The sequence below is a fragment of the Thalassophryne amazonica genome, chromosome 9 (assembly GCF_902500255.1).
Source record: "Thalassophryne amazonica chromosome 9, fThaAma1.1, whole genome shotgun sequence".
Classification (NCBI taxonomy): domain Eukaryota; kingdom Metazoa; phylum Chordata; class Actinopteri; order Batrachoidiformes; family Batrachoididae; genus Thalassophryne; species Thalassophryne amazonica.
The window spans coordinates 99651386-99665246 of record NC_047111.1 but is presented as its reverse complement, the minus strand read 5'-3'; the positions used below and the strand labels follow the sequence as shown (position 1 = coordinate 99665246).

General features: G+C 42.3%; 1 protein-coding gene across 1 annotated transcript in view; it reads right to left on the bottom strand.

Annotated features, from left to right (window-relative positions):
• The window catches only part of jhy (junctional cadherin complex regulator), a 95831-nt gene that overhangs the window by 68312 nt on the left and 13658 nt on the right, over positions 1-13861 (bottom strand). The window contains 2 exon segments of the mRNA XM_034179111.1: positions 2661-3405; positions 8797-8892. Coding sequence (XP_034035002.1) covers positions 2661-3405; positions 8797-8892 — 841 coding nt within the window.

The window sequence follows — 13861 nt, the reverse complement described above, 5'->3', positions numbered from 1 at the left end:
ACAAGACGTTCATCCACTTCACGCTATAGCAGCTGGATGGCCATACTAAAATATGAAATGGAGCAAAATGGAGAGAAATTGGGACTGATAAAAACGAAATGGGGGTACAATGTAACAAAATGGAGCAGAGTGGACCAGACTGACTCCAAATAATTACTTTTATTTAACTGTTTAGCTTTTGTGTTTTTTGTGAGATGCACTCAGTACATGTCGTAGGGGCAGGTGCAGCATCTGGCATTCAAGAGACGAAACTTCAGTCAATGGGTCAGTCTGCTCCATTTCGTTACATTTTGCCCCCATTTCGTTATTATTAATCCCCATTTCGCCCAGTTCGGCTAAAAAATTTAAATAAAAGTGTTGTGTGTTGGGGGGTTTGGCTGGACATTTTGGTGTTCTTTTCTTTTCTTTGCTCTCCAGGTGGTATGCAAACTGATTTATTATTCTGTGGAGAAGGTGCTGGCAGAGGAGTCCTTCACCCTCATCAACGTGATATGCAGCACCTGTGGATGATGCTCACGTGCAACCTTAAAGACTTTCAGCTGAAGCAGATAATGAGATGGCGTTCTGCATTTAAGCCATGTGTGATTCGAGCAGAATTGCCGGGAACTCGACCTTGTGATGTTCGTTTGTGAGACGCTGAGGACCGCGCCTGGGTTTGACACATCGTGCCTGTGAAGGAGGACGGGTGAGGGACACATGCTGTCAGCACACATCAGAGGTGATTTGATTGTCTGAATAATTGTTAACAGTAATTTGGTATTTTGTTACGCAGTATATGTGAATATTGATGAGAGTTGTGCAGCTTGCTTCTCACGGCCGTGGCGTGCGGACAGATGATCCTCCACCTGTTGTGAGAAGCTGCTCATTTACATAAAGCTTAAATTCAGACCTGAATGTGTTGCTGATAGTGTGTGCCTTTGAAGGATATTAGTTGTAGCTGCTGACTTACCTCACCTTTTCTATCCTTCACAGAGTCGGTTTGTCGCGTCCACCTGGGGGGTGTTTGGTGGTGAACGTGGGTCCAGAGGCGCCGGGCTTCGATCCCTTTGGGCGCTGGAGAGCGCGCCGTCCTTCACTCCACCAGACAGACGCGCTTTATGTTTGTACACCGAGTATTGCACAAAAGGGGGAAAATAAATGTTGTTATTGGAACCGCTTTCTGGTTATTTTAGCGCTGGGTTCAGTCAGACGCAGGTCCGCTCCTCAAACCGCGTCGACACATAACAAAAGTACTTAATTGAATCATACCTGGAGTCGGACTGGGTCAGTCTGCTCCATTTCATTACATTTTACCCCCATTTCATGATCATCAGGCTCCATTTCACCCCATTTTGTCCATTCGTATTTTCGTATAGCTGGCATCTGTGGATACGCAATGGCACCAATAGGTCCCAGGGTCTGTCTAGGACTTATTTTTCTGCAAATAATCCTGATCTAAAGAAAGACTGAAGCCTAGTGTCCACATGTTCCCTGTCAGTTTCCAGGTGGGCTCCAGACAAATTGGGAAGCAAACAGCCTCCGAAGCCGCAAAAAGGGGACCTTACCACTGGTGACACCTATTCACGGGACGGAATGTTTGCTGCCTGCTTGCCTCACTGTCGTGGTGAGCTTTAGGATAACAGATCTGGTACAGATCTGCATCAGTGTTTGGTACAAGTCTAATACCAGCAGCATGCAGCAAGGTTCCCGGAATGTTGCAGATGGCCGGGTTAAATTGCAGTGAGCTTGCTAATGACCCTGTTGGGTTCCCGATGATTTCTGTCAGCGTCAAAATTTTGAACAGTCCAAAATTTTGTTCCCGATAATCCTGACACTACAGATTGAGGGCGGTGTGTTCCAGGATGACCATGTATGTGCTTGCAGATCGATTGTGGCAGGGTTGGTGATTATCCCGTGAGTTTGCCCTTTTGCAGTTTTTTCTATCGGGAAGTCAACCGCAACCTAACAGGGCGCATGTGGACAGGGGGTGTGACAAATAAAGTGACATGCCCTCTATTCACAGAGGGAGAACAACACATCTCTAAGCAATGTAAACAACAGCACATTAGAGTATTAATAAGCCTGGGAACTGAAAGGAGTATTTAAATTATGTCAACCTATGGAAACCTGAATAACTTACCATAACTATAAAGACACCACAAACTACCTTTTACTTGCTCCTACAGTATAAAATACACAAACTGCCAAACACCCACAATAACAACTGTTTGTGCAATAAATCAATCTGATCTACATTATATACTGAATGTCCTCTGTCCAAACATAAAATATCCATTTTCATCTAACCACTGAACAAAAGATGCCTGTCAGATCAGTTCTGGAAACACCACCAAATTCTGGCTACTAATCACAGAGACCAAACAAATAATTCCGTTAATAGCTGAAATAACGATTTAAAAAGTATTCTCTTTCCTCTTTCCCCAAACAAACACACAAAACGTAACCTTCAACCATGATTAAGGATAATGCAGAATACTGTCAAGCCAAGACAGTGTAACCCAGTAAACAACATCATTGTCAGTGTGAGTGCAGCTCCTGGTGTCTGTTTCAGTAACTGCAGAATGTTTCAGTTTAATGCCTTTTGAGTGTGAAATGTCACGTAGGGAGAATGATTAGTAGCAGATTTTATGAGTTAAAAAAATCCAACTTTTCATACGCACCTTCAGAACTTGAGATGTTTCCTGCTTTTGTTTATGTGCCTTCAGATAAGAGCCACATTTGGATGTACCACACCCCAGAGTGATTTTGTTGCGTTCCACTATGTCATCCGCTGGCTTTTGTAGCTTTTTGTTTGCTAAAAGATGAAAATTCTTTAAACTGGATATTTTAGCCTGTTGTGTTTTAGTTTTGCTCTCTATGTGTCCCATTTCTTGCTCGTAGTAGCGGTCAAATTCTTGGACATACATGGCATTTATTTCCTTTATGTGTTCTTCCAATTTAAGGGAACTGTCCATGTCTTCAGCAGCACAGTTGCGGTCCTTCTCGTGCTCAGTTTTGAATCCTCTCTGCAAACAGCTGTTGTTTTGTTCATTTTCAGTCACAATGTTGGGACTTGCATGGCCATTTCCTAGTAATCTGAGTTGTAGAGCATGGTTGTGATGGTGGGAAGCTACTGAGGCAGTCTGATCATCATGTAGATGTAAGCTGTAAGGATGGTCGCACTCGTTGCTAATCATCTGAGGCGTCTCAACAGGTGGGTCAGTGCTGATGATGCGTTTATGCCCATGTTTTACTAGTTCTGATCTTTCACCACATGGTTGATGAGTTTTCTTCTCAGACATTTGGTCAAAATCCTCAACAGACAGCTGGAGACTGTCATTAAAGCAACTAGCTCCCTTTAGGTTGGTCCTCCAGTTCGGATCACAGCGCAGGTCTGAGTAGGCATCATCTGGAACAATGTGTCTGCTTTGAGTAAAAAGAAAACAAAAGATCAAATGTTCACTTCAAGTAATACAATTCATTTGATGTTAATATGTTGTAATATTTTATCAACACTGATATTTAATTGTTGTCCATAAATTGATAACATAATCAACAACAATGAAATCAACTACGTATTTTGAAAATAGTTTAAATGTTTAAATTACCAATTAGAAAAAAACTCTATTTACAATTTCACAATGTTTGCTTTATTTGAGACAAATGCCTGAATTTATATAGCTGTATATAAAAAAAATGTTTTGTGTGTGTTTTTGCCTTTAAGCAGATGGTAAATAATGTTGAGATTATTAATTTCACTTTTGCACAAAAAATAAATAGTAATTTTGGTATTTTGGTAATGACTTCATGTTATAATGTTATAATAATAATAATGGTATGTTGCAAATTTGCGACAACAGGCATACTGATCAATTTGGTATGTTGCATATTTCAGTCAAATATTGTAGCATATATGCGACAATAGGCGTTAAGGGGTTAACTGCAACCACACCTGCATGTGATTATCTTGATGATAAGCCCAGACATGTCCAGTGGATGGCAGTGTTCCACCGTTGACTATGTACTATATACATTGCTTTTTGGATTGATCTGGTGCATCAAAGGTCATCAGGTTTTAAATAGTTTACCCTTATTATATGCCCTTTTTTTATATCAAGACACATAGGACAAGTTATTGTGTTAAAATGGGGTCGATGGACTCTAATAGATCTACTATATAACCTATCTATATAAACTATATAACTCATTGCATTTTACAGAGTGCATGCATATTTTTCTAAAGCATGGAGACATGGTTACCATTCTTTTTAAAGATCTTCAAACATTTTAAGACCTCAACAATAAATTGTCATATGGCTATTTGTGAAAGAACCTGGTTTTAGTCTGTTCTACATAGAAGATAATATGATTTTCAACAGCATTTATAGTCTTTCAAATGTGTTATAAAGAGATTTAAACCAACAATAATAATATGTTCCATAAACCAAAGGTAAAAGATTAAACATTTTTTAACATAGCTAAAGTTTAAATACCATAACCTAACTAACAAAATGTACACTGTTCTACATTCATAATGGACTGCTTTAAACCTTTTGACTGCTTCATTTGCTGTCTTTAAATATTGGTTGTCACTTCACTTGTAGTTCGTATTTGACTTTTACACACTATGATCAATTTTTAGGAGCAGGTTTTTAGACATAGCAGTAGGTCTAGGGTATTTTTTCTTCTTCTACTCCAAGTCCTCCATGTACCCCCACATTCATCTTTCTACTCCTCTTTTTTCCATCTTGTGCTACACTATACTCTCAAACATCTCAAACCAAAATCTCCCATTGTTCATCTCTTCGCAGCCAACTTTGAGAACATACGCATAGCTTGTGCTTCTGTCCACACCCTTTTGGACACATGGGCACATTGTCGGATTGTTTTCTTTGTTTTCATTGTGAGGTTAATTTGTTATTTTGGGTCTGTGTGTGCCGAATAAATTAATTCATATGCAAATATTACCATTATCACTAAAGATCAGCTTGACACTTAAACTGTTGCGCCTCCTGAAAACTATCTTTGAATTTTCCAAATAATACTAATCTTACACCTTGCTCATTTACTCCACTGTACAGGATGTTGTAACTGGCTTCCAATTACCTGGCTTTGTTGTCCTTCCATCTAGTTAATTGGACAGAAAACACTCAGATCTTCCTGTTCTGTGCCTCATCTTTTTCTGCTCTAGGATCTTTAAGAGAGGTCATCTTTGACCCATGAAGCCTTCCTAATTTCTCACAAAGGTTACGGGGGATGGTTGAGCCTAGTGCACATGGCATGACCTCACATTTTTCTCAAAATAAATGAATCAAAATCATCATTTAATGTTTTGGCAAAGGTTTTATAGTCTGATTGCATGTCTAGTCTCAAGATAACATCTGCTGTTTCGAGCTTCTTGTGGTCTATATTGTCATCATTTAATTCTGTTTCATGCATTCTGTTTTTATCAAAGTCTGGTTCATGACAACAAGACATACTGTTATTGTAAATACACAACAAAAATATAAATGCAACACTTTTGGTTTTGCTCCCATTTTGTATGAGATGAACCCAAAGATCTAAAACTTTTTCCACATACACAATATCACCATTTCTCTCAAAACCAGTCTAAATCTGTGATAGTGAGCACTTCTCCTTTGCTGAGATAAACCATCCCACCTCACAGGTGTGCCATATCAAGATGCTGATTAGACACCATGATTAGTGCACAGGTGTGCCTTAGACTGCCCACAATAAAAGGCCACTCTGAAAGGTGCAGTTTTATCACACAGCACAATGCCACAGATGTCGCAAGATTTGATGGAGCGTGCAATTGGCATGCTGACAGTAGGAATGTCAACCAGAGCTGTTGCTCGTGTATTGAATGTTCATTTCTGTTGTGTGGGCCGCTGAAGAGGAGGTACTGCTGGCCCACCATCACCAGAGGGCGCCCTGCCTGGAGTGCGGGCTCCAGGCACCAGAGGGCGCCGCCGCCTCACGGGAGCAGCCTCGGTGACAGCTGTCACCCATCACCTGAGACAGCTGACGGCAATCATCAGTGGGGTATATCAGCAGGACGGCATCTCCACCTCATTGCCGAGATATCGTTTCTACCAGAGAGGTAACATATCAAAGCCTACTGAGTACACAGTTTTGACTGAGCTAGTTATTGGTTTACTGTTCCAACGAGAGGTGGAGGTACCTTTCCTGCCGTTCGGAGTTCTGGGTGCAAACGCGCCCCCATCTAACTGTTCTTTTTCCCTCGCCAGCAGTACCAGGTCCGACACGCGGAGGCAGTGGCCACCTGGGAGTTCGGGACTTGGCGGCTCCAGTATTCCCGGGGTCCTGTGGCGGAGGAAGCCGTGTGGTTCCGGTCTTACCTTGGAGAGGCGTCTCCTATCTTCGAGCCTGCCCACACGACACCTTTGTGTATTGACTTTTGTCCATTTCTGTAATTGGTTGTATTCGTTGTGCACATTCACAACAGTAAAGCGTTGTTATTTTGACTTACTCCATTGTCCGTTCATTTGCGCCCCCTGTTGTGGGTCCGTGTTCCTACACTTTCCCAACAATTTCTCTACCATAAGCCTTCTCCAAAGGCGTTTCAGAGAATTTGCCAGTACATCCAACCAGCCTCACAACCGCAGACTACGTGTAACCACACCAGCCCAGGACCTCCACATCCAGCATGTTCACCTCCAAGATCGTCTGAGATCAGCCACTCGGACAGCTGCTGAAACAATCGGTTTGCATAACCAAAGAATTTCTGCACAAACTGTCAGAAACCGTCTCAGGGAAGCTCATCTGCATGCTCGTCGTCCTCATCGGGGTCTCGACCTGACTCCAGTTCATCGTCGTAACCGACTTGAGTGGGCAAATGCTCACATTCGCTGGCGTTTGCCACGTTGGAGAGGTGTTCTCTTCACAGATGAATCCGGTTCACACTGTTCAGGGCAGATGGCAGACAGCGTGTGTGGCGTCATGTGGGTGAGTGGTTTTCTGATGTCAATGTTGTGGATCGAGTGGCCCATGGTGGTAGTGGGGTTATGGTATGGGCAGGCGTCTGTTATGGACGAAGAACACGTGCATTTTATTGATGGCATTTTGAATGCACAGAGATACCGTGACGAGATCCTGAGGCCCATTGTTGTGCCATACATCCAAGAACATCACCTCATGTTGCAGCAGGATAATGCACGGCCCCATGTTGCAAGGATCTGTACACAATTCTTGGAAGCTGAAAATGTCCCAGTTCTTGCATGGCCGGCATACTCACCGGACATGTCACCCATTGAGCATGTTTGGGATGCTCTGGACCAGCGTATACGACAGCGTGTACCAGTTCCTGCCAATATCCAGCAACTTCGGACAGCCATTGAAGAGGAGTGGACCAACATTCCACAGGCCACAATTGACAACCTGATCAACTCTATGCGAAGGAGATGTATTGCACTGCATGAGGCAAATGGTGGTCACACCAGATACTGACTGGTATCCCCCCCAATAAAACAAAACTGCACCTTTCAGAGTGGCCTTTTATTGTGGACAGTCTAAGGCACAACTGTGCACTAATCATGGTGTCTAATCAGCATCTTGATATGGAACACCTGTGAGGTGGGATGGATTATCTCAGCAAAGGAGAAGTGCTCACTATCACAGATTTAGACTGGTTTGTGAACAATATTTGAGGGAAATGGTGATATTGTGTATGTGGAAAAAGTTTTAGATCTTTAAGTTCATCTCACACAAAATGGGAGCAAAACCAAAAGTGTTGCGTTTATATTTTTGTTGAGTGTAGTTACGAGCAACGAACTGCACTGTACAGCGGTAGCTTCACTGATCCACAGAGCAAAAAGTTACCACAGGAGCTGTAAATGATTGTATGGTCAGTTATACACAGAGACAGCGCTCCCACTTAATTCACAATTATTAAGGAATTGGACATGATTAGAAAAATTATTAGTCAAATTACATTTCATTCATTTTAATAATCCAATTTCCATATGCAAGGAAAGCTTTACAAATCCCTGAATGCGACATGGGACTCCAGTGAAAGGTCAAAGTAACAAGAGGCATTATACCATTATTAGAATAATGATGTTTCCAAACAATGAGAACTGAGCCTTATCAGAGACTTCTGAAACTGAAACAGATGATGGGGATTATGAGCCTGTATTTACAGATAATTTTTGGATTTTCACCTCCAAGCTCACTAATAAGAGTGTATTTGAGAGCTACTAGCGGGGGAATGGTTCACAAATGGCAATTTTCAGCTTATGAAATGGCTAGAAAATTGCAGGCTAAAATGCTCTTTCTGATGGTGATGAAAAGATCTCATTAAAATAAATAGTAGAGAGCCTCTTTGTTGTGCTTACTGGGAGAACGAGGGGAGACTAATTCTCCTGTCGTGATGTTGTGCGTTCGGAGGCGAGGGTTGCCTACATGTAGGGCCCTTCACTTCTATGAGGCCAAAAGGGTAAGGGATGTCTCACTAATGACTCAAACAAGTTAGAGAATGCATTACAAATAATGCGCAGCTGGGTGTAACGCTTCAATGGCAAAAACATGGCACGTTATTATTTCTAGTCCAAGATGCACACACCAAAATACAAAAGGCAATGAAATGTTATGACAGAAACTGAATGGGAAACTGAAAAATTATTATCATACAGTGTATAGTCAAACATCTGTTAGCAATATCTGAACAGAGATGAGTGTAAAATATAACACAGGGCAATGAAAGGAACTGCTTGAATAGGAATCTTTTGCTTGAATGAGGAATGCCCATTGGGTTTGAAAACTATGCAATGCCTACCATTGTGTGAAAAGGCTTACCCACTTTGAGGAGGCAGTGGAGAGGACTCTGAAAACATGATGATGGGAATAGGACTTTGCACACTGCTGGGAATGGGACTTTGTCCACTGCCTCCGCTACAAAATGGAGGCTTTTGTGAGAATATGTCATGGTCATTTTCATCTGAAACAATGTACTTTACAAGCTGACATGCACTCGGTGAGCATCAATCCACACAGGTTGATGACAGAGAAAGGGGAGAAAACCCTTTTTCTATTTTGGAGGGAAATGACTATCAGGCAGTGTCTGAAGAAACCAGACAAACACAAAAACAGATGTGGACCACAGATACCCACCGTTGGCTCTTCAAAATAAAAAGAGTGAGGTAGAAATCTGCATACACCGACAATAATCCATATTAACGGACCACGAGTGACCAATTACTGGCATTGTCATTATCAAAACAAAAGTCTAATTCCCCTCAAATGAAAGCAGTTTTCCTGAAAGCACACCAATCACGACAATGAACCGTCAGAGTCTGCATCTCATTAAACAAATAACACTGTTTCATTAAGTGATGAATAGCAATTGAGATAACACCCATTTTATTTTTTATCCTTTATGTGCTGTTTGAAAGTGAAAGGTCTGATTGCTGCTGCAATCTCCCCATTATAAGGTACTTCACCCAGGCTTAGCTAATATCTGCTTAATTTAATTAATTTGTCTCTGACAGTGACAATTGAGCTCAACAGGCAAACTGAACAAGGTCAGGGCACAAATCTCACTGTGGTAAAACAGCTTCCTCAGTGATGTATAAATTGAATTGTTCTGATAAGAATGCACAAGGCTACAGAATGAATAAATATCATAATGTCTTGATCCACCTTTTTTCATATAGGATAGTCCATAGATAGACAGAGAGACAGATGTACAGTAGTGTTCAGAATAATAGTAGTGCTATGTGACTAAAAAGATTAATCCAGCTTTGAGTATATTTCTTATTGTTACATGGGAAACAAGGTACCAGTAGATTCAGTAGATTCTCACAAATCCAACAAGACCAAGCATTCATGGTATGCACACTCTGAAGGCTATGAAATTGGGCTATAAGTAAAAAAAGTAGAAAAGGGGGTGTTCACAATAATAGTAGTGTGGCATTCAGTCAGTGAGTTCGTCAAAACTATTATGTTCAAACTGCTTTTTTAGTAATCCTGTGAATCACTAAACTAGTATTTAGTTGTATAACCACAGTTTTTCATGATTTCTTCACATCTGCGAGGCATGGAGTCAACCAACTTGTGGCACCTTTCAGCTGTTATTCCACTCCAAAATTCTTTAACAACATTCCACAATTCATTCACATTTCTTGGGTTTGCTTCAGAAACAGCTTTTTGATGTCACCCCACAAGTTCTCAATTGGATTTCGGTCCGGGGATTGGGAAGGCCACTCCAAAACAATAATTTTGTTGGTTTGGAACCAAGATTTTGCTTGTTTACTAGTGTGCTTGGGGTCATTGTCTTGTTGAAACACCCATTTCAAGGGAATGTCCTCTTCAGCATAAGGCAACATGACCTCTTCAAGTACTGTGACATATCCAAACTGATCCATGATACCTGGTATGCGATATATAGGCCCAACACCATAGTAGGAGAAACACGCCCATATCACGATGCTTGCACCACCATGCTTCACTGTCTTCACTGTGAACTGTGGCTTGAATTCAGAGTTTGGGGGTCGTCTCACAAACTGTCTGCGGCCCTTGGACCCAAAAAGAACAATTTTACTCTCATCAGTCCACAAAGTATTCCTCCATTTCTCTTTAGACCAGTTGATGTGTTCTTTTGGCAAATTGTAACCTCTTCTGCACATGTCTTTTATTTAACAGAGTCTTTTATGTCTTTTATTTAACTTTGCGGGGGATTTGTTGTGGGCTGGGGTGTTTGGCTGGCTTGGTTTTTGTTTTCTGTTTCTCCCACCAGGTGGTATGCATTCAGGATTGAGTGGCTGAGCATTAGGACCTCACCCTGAACACCTGAGGCTTGTTTTCACGTGCAGGTCATCAGGACTCACAGCTGTGGTGTATTTTGTCTTGATCAGAGATTGCTGCATTTAAACCTTGAATGCACAGTGTGTGATTGCCAGAGACTCGACCTTGTGAGCAGACGTGTGAGATCGACGTCAGGAGAACAATCTCACCATCACGGACGCAGAGACCGCTCCAGGTTTGACGCCACAGTCTGTGAAGGAGGATTGGGTGAGGTCTCATGCTCTTCAGCACACTTCCTGAGGTAATTCGGTTTTTGGTGACAATTATGAAGTAATGACAGTGGATTTGGTGTCCCTCACACCTTGTGTTAGTGAGCTGTCATGTTATGCTAATTGTCTAATCAGCTTCTGCTGCAGTGGAGATTTGAACTGAGTTGTTCCGTGCCTGCAGGGTAAGAAGCTGATGTATAGATTTAAGCCAGGAAGTGTTTGCTGATTGCGTGCACCTTTGAGTTGTGTCTCTCTGTGTGGAGTTGGACTCACCTCATGTTTTCTTTCTTCACAGACTTGGTTTGTCGCGGCCACCTGGGGGGTGTCGGCGGGGTCCCTGGGTCCGAACTGCTGTGGCTCCGGACCGTTTGCGCTGTTGAGAGCGCGCCGTGTTTCCACCTCACCAGACCGCGGACTTTTTGGTTGTTTAGCACTGCTCACTGTTATGTTTATTAAATTCTGTTATCCTTTGAAACATGCTCTGCTTCTTTTATGCTGGGTCCTTTCAAACGCTGGGTCGGTGCTCCGACTGCATCCGAAACATAACAGGATTCTTGCAAATAAATTAGCTTCACACAGGCGTCTTCTAACTGTCACAGCACTTACAGATAATGCCACACTGTCTTTGATCATCCTGGAGCTGATCAATGGGTGAGCCTTTGCCATTCTGGTTATTCTTCTATCCATTTTGATGGTTGTTTTCCGTTTTCCTCCATGCGTCTCTGGTTTTTTGGCCATTTTAAAGCATTGGAGATCATTGTAGATGAACAGCCTATAATTTTTTGCACCTGCGTATGTTTTCCCCTCTCCAATCAACTTTTTTAATCAAACTACGCTGTTCTTCTGAACAATGTCTTGAACGTCCCATTTTCCTCAGGCTGTCAAAGAGAAAAGCATGTTCAACAGGTGCTGGCTTCATCCTTACATAGGGGACACCTGATTCAAACCTGTTTGTTCCACAAAACTGACAAACTCACTGACTGAATGCCACACTACTATTATTGTGAACACCCCCTTTTCTACTTTTTTTACTAATAGAAAACAAAATTAATGCCTCGCAGATGTGAAGAAATCATGAAAAACTGTGGTTATACAACTAAATACTAGTTTTGCTAAAAAAGCAGTTTGAACATAATAGTTTTGAGTATGTAGCGTCAACAGCAGATGCTACTATTATTGTGAACACCCCCTTTTCTACTTTTTTTACTAATAGCCCAATTTCATAGCCTTAAGAGTGTGCATATCACGAATGCTTGGTCTTGGATTTGTGAGAATCTACTGAATCTACTGGTACCTTGTTTCCCATGTAACAATAAGAAATATACTCAAAACTTGGATTAATCTTTTTAGTGACATAGCACTACTATTATTCTGAACACTTATACGAGGTCTGTCCAAAAAGTATCGTACCTTTTTATTTTTTCAAAAACTATATGGATTTGAATCACGTGTGATTACATCAGCCAAGCTTGAACCTTCGTGTGCATGCGTGAGTTTTTCCACGCCTGTCGGTTGCGTCATTCGCCTGTGGGCAGGCTTTGAGTGAGCACTGGTCCACCCCTACCGTCGGATTTCTTTTGTCTGAGAACTTGCTGAGAGACTGCCGCTTTGCTCCATGAAATTTTTTTCAGAAACTGTTAGAGACAGGCAGTTGGAAACCATTCGATAGATTCAGTTGGATATCGGTGAAGATTCTGTCGGCGTCACACGGATTAAGGACTGTTAAAACCTTTTTAAAGACAGCCCACAGTGGCGGAGGGCGCGCGGCGCGCCGAGTGGCCATTTGACAGGCTGGAATGACCAGATAATTTCTAAACTGAATGCTGTGTTGATCCAAGACATCATGTGACTACTACAGAAATGGCAACAGAGCTGGACATAGCACTTTTGCGGCACATTCCACTGTTACAGGAGATTTTGTAATGAAAGACGTGCGGAGGATTTCGCACGTGGGCACGAAGCAGCTCAGGAAGTCTCGTCTTGGAAGTCTCACAGGACATGTTGGGGCATGTCCAGCTGTTACACAATTTCTCAGATACTCACTCGACTGAAAGCCATCGAAAGCCGTCTGAATCTTCTGAATGGTTTCCAACACGGAGGCGTGCTTTTTTTTTTTTTGCTGCGCGTCCCGAGCTGCTCCGTGCCGACGCGCGAAATCCTCCGCACGTCTTTCATTACAAAATCTCCTGTAACAGTGGAATGTGCCGCAAAAGTGCTATGTCCAGCTCTGTTGCCATTTCTGTGGTAGTCACATGATGTCCCGGATCAACACAGCGTTCAGTTTAGAAATGATCTGGTCGATCCAGCCTGTCGAATGGCCGCTCGGCGCCCCGCGCGCCCTCCGCCACTGTGGGCCGTCTTTAAAAAGGTTTAAACAGTCCATAATCCACTTGATGCTGACAGAATCTTCACCGATATCCAACTGAATCTATCGAATGGTTTCCAACTGCCTGTCTCTAACAGTTTCTGAAAAAAATTTCATGGAGCAAGGCGGCAGTCTCTCAGCAAGTTCTCAGACAAAAGAAATCCGACGGGAGGGGCGGACCAGTGCTCACTCAAAGCCTGCCTACAGGCGAATGACGCAACCGACAGGCGTGGAAAAACTCACACATGCGCACGAAGGTTCAAGCTTGGCTGATGCAATCACACGTGATTCAAATCCATATAGTTTTTGAAAAAAATAAAAAGGTCCGTTACTTTTTGGACAGACCTCGTAGCTTCATGATGAAGTGGTATAGAGGAGGGTTTTCTTAAAATGAAGACCTGAAAGTTCAGCTACAATTTGCCAGAAGGCACATCAAGGTACACTGAGATGCAACCCTAGATTTGATGTTTTGGTGAAAGAAAAT